Raw genomic sequence first — 14,857 nt, forward strand, 5'->3', positions numbered from 1 at the left:
TCCACCAAGAAATACCTAGTAAATTTCACAAGTATAAGTAACATTGAATTAAAGTCGGCATGAAACATATAAGTGATAGGCTTTTCTTCTCTTTTGTGACGTATAGTCAAGCAAAATGGCTTCTCGAACAAGAAATAATGTAAGGCGGGACCTGATTTTTTCCATTGGGAACTGATTGGATGGTTGGATAATTGTGGTTTCCTATTGGTCGATCACATGTGGGTGACAGGTTGTCCCGCCCTCACGCCAGTAAACACGTATTCAGAGAAGAGAAGTTGGGGCAAGGGGAGCGCAATCATGAATAAAAAATAATGATGTGGATGGATACATAATTTCCAATAAAAACTACAATGTTCAATTAAAAAAATAGAAAGTAGACAGGCTTAAACAGTGTTTTTTGGTAAAAGATACTAAGATTGGAAAAATCGTATTTTTTACTCTGTAGTAAACACATTTCCCATACAGTGAAATCTCAGTATTTCAGTAGTGATTTGTGGGCTGTCACGCCTCCTGGGTTCAGTCACGGACGGTTGTTGATGCTAGCCATGTTGGTAACAAATGCATGTAAGCGAGCACTACCCTGTCTCTCGTAACAGATGGTCCAGTAAGAATAGCCCGGCCATTAGTGTAGTATTTATACACTCATCATTAATCTACCATTGAGCTCGTTGGCTTTCTTTTTTCAAAAATAGACAAGCAGGAAAAGAACTGGTGTTAAATGAAGGACTTAGCTCGGTCTGTGACTTTTTTGGAGGTCCCTTGGAAAAACACACTTGGTGTGCACAAGGTTAATAAGAACTGAACTTCGCACCTTCTGGCACACCTGTGGAGGATCGACCCAAAACCCCTGGGAGTCGAGCTCGGTTTCACCGCCATATGGCTGCATGTGACAGCTGCCCATAAGTACCGATCGAATGAACAGTGTTTCCTGTCTGTCTCGTGTAGCCAGACAAATCGCATTCGCTCAAGATTTTATCTGGAGAATCACGTCACAATGCGAGTTTGGACGGCTGAGAGCACACACCGACAAAAATACACGCATTAATATCTGAAACGTTTCAAGGGCATAACTATTTTACCAGAATGCAGAAAATTCAATTACATGGGCTAATTTAGCAAATTAAGGAGCCCACGTGAATTCCACACATTCCAAAGCAGAGCAACCTTTTTTTTTACCACTTTGTAAATAGAGGGAAAACAAGGCCTAAGGGATTGACCTTAAATGGAAGGTATTTTCTCCTTTTATCCATGTGATTTCACTCACTTTTGCTTTCGAAAATCTCTGTTTTTGATACGAAACAAATCTTTTTGAGATCCAAATCATTGCCACAGTGAATTCTGGCCCGCTTAAAGCTGGGCAAAATTGGCATGCTCATTGTTCACAAAGTTCTACACAGCTTTTTCCTTAGCTTTTTGCATAATTTGGCTACTTTTATCATAGTTACTAACAAAAGCTTGGTAGTCAGAACTTACAATGCTAAAGATATCCATTCAGTCAGACAAAAGATGCATATTTTTAAAATGATGCATTGTGTCATGTATACTTATTGTAAACATACTTTCACCAGCACTGCAATATCACCTCAAAAGGTTTCTGATTTTGATAATTATCAGCATTTTATTGACATGTAAATGCACTCATTGGGCCATGACTGCAATAAACCACTTCTCTACAAAATCTGCTGAATGCTTATTTACTTTTAAACTGTTTTGCCAGTAGCTTATGCCAAACAGCCTTTTACTATGCAAAGTGTGAGCCACCGAGTACAACACCACACAAGCTAAGTGATTTGTCAGTTTACTGAGTTTTAAAGCTGTGCCATGCATTAAATCTCATCGAGACTAGATTTAAACCCAAATCACAAAAAAACACACTAAAGCTGTGAATCTTCTCCTCTGAAGATCTTTAACATGGTCGTTTCAAAACGGCCTACATTTGTTTGTAATTTGTAATCATTTCCATCATTAAAATTCATGTTTTATTCTAATTATGTACATTCAATTATTTTTGATTTGATTTATTAGACAAATAATAGTGAAAAAATACACTCATTTGTCAAGGATAACACAATAGTGTTTAAACAAAACTTATTTCTATTGTGGTCCTTGACGTAAAGCACAACTTCACTCCTTGGCACTGCACACTAAGTTGTAAGTTATACTTACAACACTAGAATAAGAACACAAATTTCCAAAATATACATCACAATTAAACATCCACCCAAAAATATGAATACATTACAAATGAATCACTAAAACAACTTTCAGACTAAAGCCAACCATATTTGACATACTCAGGCAACTTTCTTGTGACCCTGGGTATTCAAAAGACCTCAACCATACATTGTTTTAAAATACATAATGTAATATCCATTAAAATCTGCCTATAATAAAAATGTTTCTCACTTACCCTATAAATACATATTGAAGGAGCTATTTTATTCAATCTCTTGTGTACCATTGTTCATTTAAAGTGCAAAACTCTGCTTTCTAACCACTTAAGAAGCCTAAAATGGGAGGCATCAACATGTATTAAAACCTAAAACCAACCATATCAATTTATTTTGAGATTTCTGTAACTTAACAAGCCATAAACGAGTCAAATCGGACATCCAAGAAATGCATGTGAAACTCCAAATAACATAACACTAAACAAGATGCAAGTATTTTAAAATTTTGCTTATTCAAAAAACTAAACACATTTGGCAAGAAATTTTGTCTTAGCATTAACCTTCCCAAAAAATTTCATAGCCATACTTGTACCACTTAAATCATTGTCCAAAACGAATCCAAGATGATTAACAGTGGTTATATTTGATATTACACATGCCAACTGATAGATAAGTTAGGAGCTTTGTTCAGTTTACTTTTCGTCCCAGTTTTACCTAAATGCAATTAGTTCAAAAGTTCAAAACATCATTCCAATCAGAATCAGCAATTAGCATGGCTATCCAATTACACCGAACAAGAAAATGTTTTTCTGCACATTTTATAATCATACAATAATCATGCTGTCTAATCAGCGTCTTGCTATGTGAGGTGGATGGATTATCTCGGCAAAGGAGAAGTGCTCACTTACACAGATTTGTGAACAATATTTGAGAGAAATGGGCCTTTTAAAAAAGATCTTGAGTTTAGCTCATGAAAAATGGAGGCAAAAACAAAAGTGCTGCGTTTATAATTTTGTTCAGTGTAGCATGGGAGGAGGCCTCTAGTTTCCTTGACAGTTTTCAGCATCACTCGACCACCACAACTCCTTACTCTTGGCTGGTTCCTTCTACAGTCAGGAATACAGGGGGAGTACTCTGTGTTCGGGCCAAAATACCAAGCTCGGAGCCCTCTGATTGGACAGCAGACCAAAAACGCATACTCCTTTTCTCTATCTGATGATTTGTAAGTGTGAACTCGTGAACTAACTTTAAAGGGGTAAATCACCACTGGCACTGCTTTTAATAAAACTTGGCTGTCTATGAAGTAGAAGATTGTATTCATTGCTTGTTGTGCGTAGGGATCATTGTTCAAACATTGAATTTGATGTTTGTTTCTGTGCAGCTGGCCACTCCAGCCTCATCTAAATTTGTGGGCTATGTTCTGAATCTTTCGCACTCCATAGGATATATCACACATTAGTAAGATATACCATTGTAGATCTTACAATATAAGTAATACTTGTGTGAGATATAGGCTATTATACAGTATATATTGCCTACTCTTATTATATGCTATATATTGCCTGCATGCTGTTTGATGCAAATGCATCAAATAATTGAGTGAGTATTTGAAGAACATAAATAGATAGATTTGGTGAAGTCAGTTTAACCATCCCAATTCGAGGCCTCGTCTTGTAAAGTGGATTTGCATCCGCAGCGCAGTAAACACAGCGTCTTCTCCAACACATTCTCATCCCAAGACGTCATCTGACGCTTTTGACCATACGTCAACATCCGACGTTTTACCCTTTAATGCGTCATCCAAGGCGTCATCCAACTTTAGGTCTGGGGTAGGGTTAGGATTAGATAGCGTCATCTAACTGACGTTAAAGGGTACCCTAAAACGTCGGATGTTGACGTATGGTCAAAAGCGTCAGTTAGATGACGTCTTGGGATGAGAACGGGCTGTCTTCTCGAAATGTCGACAAGACAAACCAAACTCTTCCAGGCCTCAGCTACAACTACAGTGTTCGGGAGTTTGTCAAAGTAGACTTTGTTCGCAATGAATACCATATGCTGGCAATTTTATTATGCAAATTTGTAACAAACCTATGTAGGACTTGCCGAATTATTGACGCCTCATTTTAGGCAGTTCAGAATTTGTTCTTTCTTGAGGCAAACAATAACTCCATTTACTGTGATCTTCAAAACTTAACACATTGTATGGAAGATTGCTTCTTTGATCCGAAACTTATAAAAGGTTAAATATTTCATAACTAGACTGAAACCTTTCTGTTTGTTTACAGGTTTAGATTGTGAATCCCTGGTAATGCTTCTATGTTTGCATGTTGTTCAGGTCAGAGCACGTAACTTGTTTTCAGTGTTTAGGAATTGTAGAACAGAGGAAATAACAATGTTCAGAATGAAAAACAGAAACATCTGCGATCATGCATATTTAAAGAGGGTGCTCTTCCTAACCACTCAGCTTTATGAGCATTCACTCTGTGGGGACGTCTCCGATTACTGTCCTTTATTTCTCCTGCTCACCTCCAGGTACACAACTCACACTACACCATTCAATACCAACTCGCTCTTTCTCCCTGAACGAGCCAAGCAACATTATTATTTTATAACAAACACTCTTGCGTTAGCCATTCAATTAGCCCTGCAACATCTTCCTGGTGGCATACATTAGCCATGTCTCTTCTGAGCCAAGTAATGATGGCAGAACAGAGATAAAAAGAGGAGAGAACTCTCTTCCTCCTCATTTTTCTTCACTTGAGTAGTGGCACCCTTCCTGTCCTCTACTGGATTAAATCTCAATAATGGCGGGATAAAACAGAGAGAGGCGAACGGAAAACCCCAAGAAACCCAAAATAGGGCACCACAACTTCCTCATTAGCCCAGGAGCTCAGAAAAGCTTTCCCTGAAGACCTTCCACTCTCGTAGTCTTTCTATTTCTCCTTCTCTTCCTCATACACACAAACGCAATCAAAATAGGCTCTGGTGCACCAAGTGTCTAAGGAATGAGGAATAAATCGCTGAGGTGCAGGATTAGACTAATCCCTGTGGTCTTTCACAGTCTGAAGGAGAGAGAATTTCCAAAATAGTCAGGTGCTTTCCTCCATACTGAAGTTATACAATGCAAAATGTATCTTTCTCTTTCGGTATTTTGGTGTTGTTGCCCAGAAAAAATCCCTAAATCGAAATAATCAATGCATTTCTGAATCAATTAAAAAATATAGTTATAATTAATTTAAAAAAAAATTTAAAAAGATCAGCATGCCAATTTGGGTGTTAATAGAATTTGGTTTCTATTCAGCATTCCCATGAATTCCACAAGTTTGTGAAAAAACATGATTATGTTATCCAGAATGATTTGATAATGACCCAAAGGGATCACTAGATTTTTATATTGTTATTTCCCCATTTGGCAAATAGCTTTGTCTCGTTTGAAGTATAAAACGAGATTAATGTTCCTTGGATTCACGATAAGAAATTTCTTTGTCTTAATATCTTTCTTAACCAAATCCATTATGTTTTAAGTATCTTTTTTACAGGGAAATATGGTTTGTGCCCCTATTATGCTATTTTAAATGTTCCTAATTTTGTTTTGGAGGGCTCCTTCAATAGGTTTACATGCAACAAGGTCAATTTTATCAACATACATTGAACATCACCGCTTGTGAAATTAAAGGGATTCTCCACTTTTTTTGGAAATAGGCTCATTTTACCACTTCCCAAGAGTTAAACAGTTGAGTTTTACCGTTTTCAAATCCATTCAGCTGATTTTCTGATATTTAGAAGAATATCAGTAACCAGTTTCTGGTCTCATTGACTTCCATTGTACTATGGAAGTCAATGAGACCAGAAACTGTCTGGTTACTGATATTCTTCAAAATATAAAAAAAAAAATCGGCTAAATACATTCGAAAACGGTAAAACTCAACTGTTTAACTCTCGGGGAGTGGTAAAATGAGCCTATTTCCAAAAAAAGTGGAGAATCCCTTTAATTTCAGCTCCAGTGGTTTCCTCAGCAGCACTTCTATATAGTACACAGAGATACGAACAGTAACAATGGTGTCAATTTTACCGTATCAATTCCGCGAATGAATGCTCAGTTACAACTATAGTATCTGAGGGCAGGTCAAAGTAGACTTTGTTTGCAGGCAGCCAATGAAGAACATGGATGGTTTGAAATTATGCAAATTTGTTACGAACCTACGTAGATATGTTATGGGATTGAGACTGGAATTGCTGATGAGTCGTTTCGGCAGTTCAGAATCTATTCTTTCATTTAAGGAGACAACTTTCTATGTTGTGCACCTTGATCTTTACAACTTTGCTGATCTTTTAGATTAACTAACAGCTATATTGCACACTACACACAGCGCATTGATCCCGGGAAATTGCCAGAACGCCTTCTGTGTGAATGCAAACACGACCCGGGATTGATACCGGCATCGATGCTGGGTTGGGGACCTAGTAACATTGCCGGGATCAGTCCCGAAACGCGCGCTGTATGAACAAAAGCCAGGACCAATGCCGTAAGGGGTGTGTCATATAGTGATGACACTCATGCCATCGCGCAAAGAAAGTTTTTGTTCGTCATCAACAAAGAAAGGATAAACAAATGTCTGCAAACTGGAACGAAACAGAGACCAGGAGCTCCTCACTATCCACGCTGAAGCTGAGATCGTTCACCAGCTTTATGCGCGTGTACATGTTTCGACGCACACGTTACACGTCTCATCCTGACGTCACGCGTCTTTACGGGATCTTAACGGGTTGTGTGTGAACGCACTCACAGATCCCGGCAAATCACTGGCAGTGTGAATGAACCGAAATCAAACAATCCCCGGGTCACATTATCTGTGTATTGTCCAGAATCTCTGTGTTAAAGGGGCTTATGAAAGGTAATTTTAAAAAAGCATAATAGAGGCACTTTAAGAGGAATGATTGGCAGTTTACCATTCTGTGAGAGCCAAGCAACCATTTATGGGTAATTTAAACAATCAAATAATCTCTTTATTAGCTCCTTGATGCCCTCAGTAGTTCACCAGCGGCATTAGCTGCTTAAACTAGTGTGCATGACTGTGTAAGGCTGCCAAAGAGAAAAGAAGCTTACAACAAAAAGACCTGTGTAACGGACTCTGATAGATCTGTATTGGAATATAGTCAAGCCAGAAATCTGGCAGCTTGTCCATCTGACAGCTTATTTTATCAAGCTCTGCTTTCGACACATGTGAAAGCACTGTGGTGGGGTTACATGATGGGAAGGAATCGATACGACGGAGCCCAGCCCAACACACACAGAATGAGAGAGAGAGGAGAAGAACATGTCAACAGCAAATTTACAGCTTTGCTGTACTCTTAATTCCCTTCATTTTAATCAGATTTCTTACTGACGTGTCTAGGTAGAGAGTAAACTGTTATAAGAAGGAGGTTCAGCTGAATTATCTCACATAGGCCACTGTAGGTTTGTGCAACAGATAGATTTCTTGTAGACTGTTGCCCCCCTACAGCTATTTAAAGAGAAACATAATTGCACAGCAGGGCCCTTTGTTCCCAAAGTATCTCTGACAAGCGCTCCCTTTCAGTGCTACATTTACTCCCCTGATATGGAGTAAAGCAGCACCAGATGTACTTGTTAGGGGCCAGATGATAGCCTTCACAGATTTCACATGCACAAATGTTTATCGGTAAAACCTTGCGGTTACAAATCGTTGCTGGTAACTCAAAAGTTGCATGTGTACTGAAAATCTAAGCTACCTCTCAGGATCACAATCCACACTAAAAATTATACCTGTAGCTGGTCCCTAGGGCAGCAGCACCCCCACACATTTGTGCCTAAAGAACTCATATTATCAGTGCACTGTTCACCATTATGGGATAGAAGAGGTACAAATGAGTACCTTCGAGGGTACTAGTGACAAGCGGGAACATTTCCTCATTTCTTTTCCCTGACAGTGCACACTCTCCAGAAGCCTACAACAAGGTATGTGCTGCCTACCAACGTTGTAATTTTAAAAATGACAGGTATCACCTTAGGTCAGATTTGCACATAGATCCCAATGTTTCCTACAGAATTGTATTTTTCATGTTCTAATGTCATTAATTAAAATATATTTGTTACAAACTGAATGTATTTTGCAGTCAGTATAGCTACTGACTTAATTTCAGATTCGCATGTAGGCTACACATACAAATCGATAACTTGTGGTGTCGTTGAGGTTTTTTTTTTTTTAACAATTCCTTAAAAGAGTCGGACTACATTGATGGCGTAGCATGGTTGTTTCTGCTACTGGGTTTTTTGCCATTATTTTGCAGTAGCTACACTTTTTTTACTCATTACATTCAATTTAGAACACAACCTCTCAACTTGTATTACGGTGAACCATGACTGACCAAGACTCCAGGTGGAAACATTTTAGCCTATATGTGTGTTTAGTTATTCTAAATAAAATCCACAGCTCAATGATCAATTAAAAACCCCATTAAAAACAGACAAACTTGTGAGAATAGTCACGCAAAGGTGCACAAACAGAGGAGCGTGTTTGGGTCTCTTACCGGAGCAGTTCCACCCGGTGGGTGTTTGACAGTCGCTCAGCGATGACGGGAACGCGCAAAGTTGTTTCAGCGGTAATATACACAAAAAGCAATACGTCGTAAGTAACACTAAATGTGTCCAATTATCCTGCCGCGGTCTGCGTGTCTGTCGCAGCACAGCGCAAAGAGCCATCTCAGTTCACAGGGAATGACACGGGGACATGAACCGAGGGATCCGATCCCACGACGAGCGCAGGCGACACAGATCTCAGCAGCGGAGCAGTGATACACATCTTCCGGGCAATGCCGCGATGATCCCCATGTATGTATGTGCTCTGATACCGGTGCGGTTGGACTATCTGTCTTGACAAGTGGAAGTGTCCGGTTGCAGTGATGAAACTCAAAGCTGAGATGAAGAGATATACATCCAAGCATGAACCTGAAAAAGCTGTCCGGATCCACTAGTTGATCATGCTGATCACTCCATTCTGAGGGGGAAATAATGCTAAGCGCTGGCTTAAGTATCTCTCTCTCTCTCTCTCTCTCTCTCTCTCTCTCTCTCTCTCTCTCTCTCTCTCTCTCTCTCTCTCTCTCTCTCTCTCTCTCTCTCTCTCTCTCTCTCTCTCTCTCTCTCTCTCTCTCTCTCTCTCTCTCTCTCTCTCTCTCTCTCTCTCTCTCTCTCTCTTTCTCTCTACATGAGGTCTGTGAGTGTCTTGTTCGGCTGGTGTCTGGCTCTGACTGTGAGGATGAGGATGATGATGGTGATGATGAAGGTGAGAGGTGGGCACACGCTTCGGCGGCGCGGATTGGCTATATGGAGTGTAGCGGGTACCGAGCCGTGTAATACAGCATCACAAGCGGAGATCAAGAGTGCAAGTGAGACTTCCTTTACCCCGGGCTGTAAAGGGAAATAGCCTACAAAAGATGTTTACTTATTCACGTCATAGCTTTGACCTAAAAAAAAAAAAAACCTGCTTTACCCGAGTTGATAGCTACTTTGCATTTGTTGACTTTTACTCGACTTAATACGCAAACTTTTGCGCATGTATCCAGATATTTTCGCTACTTTTGCTCTTGAACGAACACATTTGCAAATGTGAGCTGCTTGCTGATGTCGAAAGAATCGATTCTTCCATCTAGGCAATACCTATGGGTGAACAATTCGCTAGGTGAATCGCGAATCTGAATCGAACACGTTTGGAAGAAAAAATGTTTATGTAAGCTTGAATCTATTATAAATTCATTTGATGGATGTAAGGCTTTATTATTAGCGGTGTGAAAATATTTGTTCATCTCACAGAAGTAGGCCTTTATTGTAGAACTGTTTGTCATATTAAGCAGTGATACGTGCGTTCAAATCAAAACATTTTACTTCTGTGCCATAGGTATTTAATAGGCCTATGATAAATATGATCTAAAATGTCTAATAGCTTCGGCAAAACTCGTTTAACCTGAAACTGAACACTCAATTGGCTGTGTATGGTATAAAGGAGAAAACGCCATATAGCCTAATAATAATAATAATAAAAAAATGGCTATTAAACCGAAAATAATAAGTGTCACAGTGAAACAATATTTTGTCATGCTTGCCTGGGTACAAAAGAAATGCTATTGTTCTGGGTACTTGTCGGGTTGCTTGGGTTTTCTGGTTTTATTTACCTCAGTTTTGTTGAACTGAACAACAGTGATAATTGCCTTAGCGATCATCACCATACTAATTAAGAAACCAACACCTGCAATGCATGCTGGGAAAACATGCATCCTGTATATTGCAGAGGTATTATTAGCCTATTGGAAATCCAACCGAGCATGGAATCTGGACTTTTTATGTTAATTCCTATTTCAGGTGCGTTGCAGCATTGTTTTTCTTCATCTTTTATTTTGTGTTGTTGTGCATCGGTTGGTCTCCATATAAAATTCACAACCCTAAACTCTTGATTTTCAAAGCCAGTTCTAGACTCTAAATGCACTGTAAAACATATATATTTATCATGAGTATCATTTTCATTGTAATCACAACATTTTTTTTCATTTGTCAAATCAACTTAAATAATTTATGTAGTTCAGATAACATAATATTTTGAGTTTCTGATGTTTAAATCAATCTCCTTCATTGTATTAACTCAATTTTTCCATTTCAATGAACTTAAAATTTTAAGGCAGCCAGGTTACTTAATTTTTTTAAGTTAAAACAACATTTTTTTACAACACCCGACCCCTGTGTATCTCGTCCAACATTTAAATGAATCGCCCCACATGAGTTTGTGCTTCTCTGTGTTTCATTTCATGAGCATGCCCAGTGAAGCGGTGTGTCATTCATAATTATCTGTCTGTCAGCTTGAGAACAGAATAAGCAAAGCACACACTCACAACTCTCCTCTCCTGTCACACCCAGTTGGTGTTTGTTCACAGGATAAGGATGCATGACTTAAACTCAATTAAACTCAATTGATTCCCATCTATTTACTACAACCATTTCTGGACCTAACACTTACATAATGTGATGTTTAACTGTGAATTTCATTATTGAAGTGAGAAAAAAGACATTTAAAGTGTCCATATTATGCCCTTAATATTTTAGACTGTTGCAGCACCTCTCTATCCAGTCTGTCAGTAATGCTCGGTTTAGTTGAAGCCCCTTCTTCCAAAAAGCTCAATGATTGGTCGGCTGGACAGGTGTTGTAATTGGTGGGTCGCTTTGAGCCGCGAGTTTCAGCTTCTCAGGTATAAACACTAATGATGGCGTTGGTATTGCCTTATAGGTTTGATAGATTCGGGGTTGAAAAAAAACAGTGTGTCTTGGACATGGCGACAACACACTAACGCAACTCAACCAGGCCTCTGCTGTAGTGTTTGTGTATGCCTTGGGATTGAATTTAAAGGAGGAATATTGTGACGTGTTGGTTCCCAGAATAAAACTGAAGACTACTGTTGAGGTGTTTCAGGGAGTTCAGAAACAGTGCTGATATGTACTGTAGAAAAACTCTCTTTGAAGACTTTGTGCTTTATAACTTTGCAGAACCTTTTCATGGTCAAGCAGCAACATTACACACTAAAAAAAGTTTTAAAAAAATAAAAGAACAGCATAATAATTCATCTTTAATCACAAATGAAAATAACCACAATCACTTAATTCGTTGATTAATTAGTCGATTTGTTCAAATTAGGCAATCAACTCATGGGACACTTGGTATCTGTCACAATTTTAGAGTAAAGTAAACATGTCTCGACCTAAATCCTTTAGGGTCTGGTTCAAGTTTGGGGCAAAAATTCAATAGCAGGAAATGATATTGAAGAATTGAGGAAATAAAGGGATTAAAAAAGTATATTAGAAAGAAAATCAAAAACATTTTTTTTTATTGTCTCAAAATAGTATGTGATTAAAATATATGTAAAAATTATATGTTAGAAGATAAAACCTCAAAGTCTTTTGTTCTTGTATACAGTGCCCTTTGCATACTGTAAAAATATTTTGTCAGGTAACTTACACTGTAAAAATGAATGTGTTTTATCTAATCAAAAAATTGTGGCAACAGATTACAAGAGATATTATTAATTCAATTTAACAATAGAATAGATAATAATTAATCAAATTATTCCTTAAAAGTTAACCATTAAAAATGAGTAAAATGTACCAAAAAAAAGTACATTTAAGTCACCATTATGGTGATCAGTGTTTGTTTTAGGTTTGTTTTAAAATTACGTTTTTCTCCATCAGTGTTCTTCTTCAGTTCTCCATCAGGTGTCTTCAATGTTGGCAATTTAAAATAAAGAGTTCTTAATCTTTGACGTCTGTCTGTTATTCAGATATTTTAGTTTAATTTTTTGGTGTAAACTTTACTCATTTTAAATGGTTAACTTTTAAGGAAACTCCATCCACACTTTTAAAATCCAACCTTTCATCAGTTTCCATTGGGGAGGATTTCATACCAGTCTCTAAACAAGTAAAGAGCCTTGGAGTTATTTTGGACAGTACCCTTTCATTTTCCAACCACATAAATAATGTCTGTCGGACGGCTTATTTTCACCTCAGAAACATCTCCAGACTGCGTCCCTCACTTTCGCAACACTCCACTAAAGTTCTTATCAACACTCTGGTGACCTCTCGGATCGACTATTGCAATGCGATCCTGCAAGGACTTCCCAATAAATTACTCCACCGTCTCCAACTTCTACAAAACTCAGCTGCACTGATAAAAATAATCTGCTTGATTTACTTAAAAAATATAATGAATTTTTTTGCATAACTTTATTACGTAGATCCAACAAGACAAGTCTTTGTTGAAACTACTTAATTTTTCTGTTTGTTGAAATAGAATTTTCACATAAAGTTAACTTAATTTTAGCATTGCTGTAGTAATTTATTTATGTGTGTGATCTACATAACTTTAGGAGTTCTGAATGAGTAATTTTGATTGAATCCAACAAGCTTTTTACATTTCCATATTACAAATTTCAAGTGGGATCTATTTTTTTTTTTTTTAATGTTAGTGTATTTTAAAGTTACATTTACTCATTATTAAAAACTTAGTTTTTTACTGAAAGTATAAATGCAAATAGTTATTTTTTACTACTACTATTTCAAAACTGGTACTATCCCCGTGGAATGTGCTAATCAAATATAAGTTGACATTTTCGCCATTTGATAGTAAAAATTGACAAGGTCAGTATAAAAAATGTAAAAGTATAATAAAATATATTCACCTCACAGGTTGAAACATTGTGTACAAAAGAAAATTGTGCTTTATGGTGGTGCTAAAGGAATGGACGTGGAACATTAAGTGGAAGTTGACAGGCTTTATTGTCTTCAGGAATATGGTAACAAAATTCCCCTTCAATACTTCAAGATGTGCATGCTGTGACCAAGGGTTAGTTCACCCAAAAAATGAAAATGAAGTCATTAATTACTCACCCCCAAGCTGTACCAACCCCGAAAGACCTTCGTTCATCTTCGGAACACAAATGAAGATATTTTTGATTAAATTTGAGAGGTTGATCACTGCTACATAGGCTGCCTAAGACATTGAAACTTGACGGCCCAGAAAGTCAATGAAAAAAATGTTTAAATATTCCATGTGACTACAGTGGCTCAACTATAAGTTTATCAAGCGACGAGAATACTTTTTGTGCGAAAAAAAGACGAGAGTTCAAGAGATTTCCACGACGCATGCGCGAGAACTGTGATCTTCAAATCTATATAAACTTATACTTGAGCCACTGTAGTCACATGGAATATTTAAACATTTTCTTAATTGATTTTTTGGGCCGTCAAGTTTCAATGTCTTAGGCAGCCTAGGCAGCAGTGATCCACCTCTCAAATTTAATCAAAAATATCTTCATTTGTGTTCCGAAGATGAACGAAGGTCTTACGGGGTTGGTACAGCATGGGGGTGAGTAATTAATGACTTCATTTTCATTTTTGGGTGAACTATCCCTTTAAACGTACTACATCAGTCTCAACCAACCAACCAGATGTTTAACTATATTTCAACACTCTCAGTAAGGACTTATCAATAAAAATAAACATTTACAGAGTATTTTCTATACAATTGTGTTTTTCAGTCATGTACAGTAACATATTCTAAGACTTTAAAGGAACACTCTGACTTTTTGGGACTTAAGCTTATTCACCATATCCCCCAGAGTCAGATAAGTCCATACATACCTTTCTCATCTACGTGTGTGCCATAACTCTGTCTGACCCACCCACTGCTAGCCTAGCTTAGCACAAAGACTGGTGGTAAATAGCAGTTTACCTAAGTAAACTAAGTCAGTAAGTCAGCAGTCCCGCTAGCATACTAATCCTAATAAGTGTCAAAACAACACCAACATTTTCCTATTTAAATGTTGTGATTTGTATAGTCACAGAGTGTTCAAATAACAAAGTCACATGAGACACAGCCATCTTCTAACCGTATGGATACTATATTCTCAGAAGGTGAAGCACTTCTTCTATGCAGTGATTTTCTCACAGCACCTGAGAAGCCCCGTGGTGAGGAGCAGAGAGTTCGCTCAGAGTGTTGCGCTAATCACTCTGACCAAGTAGAAGTGATTCACCTTCTGAGAATATAGTTTCCTGTATGTATACGGTTTTGAAGATGGCTGTGTCTCATATGACCTTGTTATTTGTACACACAGTGACTATAAAAAACACAACA

The 14,857-nt window shown here is 37.8% G+C and overlaps 1 protein-coding gene across 2 annotated transcripts in view; it reads right to left on the reverse strand.

The window, feature by feature from the left end:
* Positions 1-9,462, reverse strand: part of tmeff2b (transmembrane protein with EGF-like and two follistatin-like domains 2b) — a 70,190-nt gene extending 60,728 nt beyond the window's left edge. The window contains exon 1 of one of the 2 annotated variants that reach the window (XM_089133813.1): positions 8,721-9,462. In XM_089133813.1, coding sequence (XP_088989939.1) covers positions 8,721-8,892 — 172 coding nt within the window. In that variant the 5' untranslated portion in view covers positions 8,893-9,462. The remainder of the gene's footprint in view (positions 1-8,720) is intronic. The other variant, XM_039689606.2, reaches the window with a different exon arrangement.
* Positions 9,463-14,857: the final 5,395 nt, after the last annotated feature.

This window comes from Pimephales promelas, chromosome 8 (assembly GCF_988280905.1).
Source record: "Pimephales promelas chromosome 8, fPimPro1.hap1.1, whole genome shotgun sequence".
In the NCBI taxonomy this organism is placed as follows: Eukaryota; Metazoa; Chordata; class Actinopteri; order Cypriniformes; family Leuciscidae; genus Pimephales; species Pimephales promelas.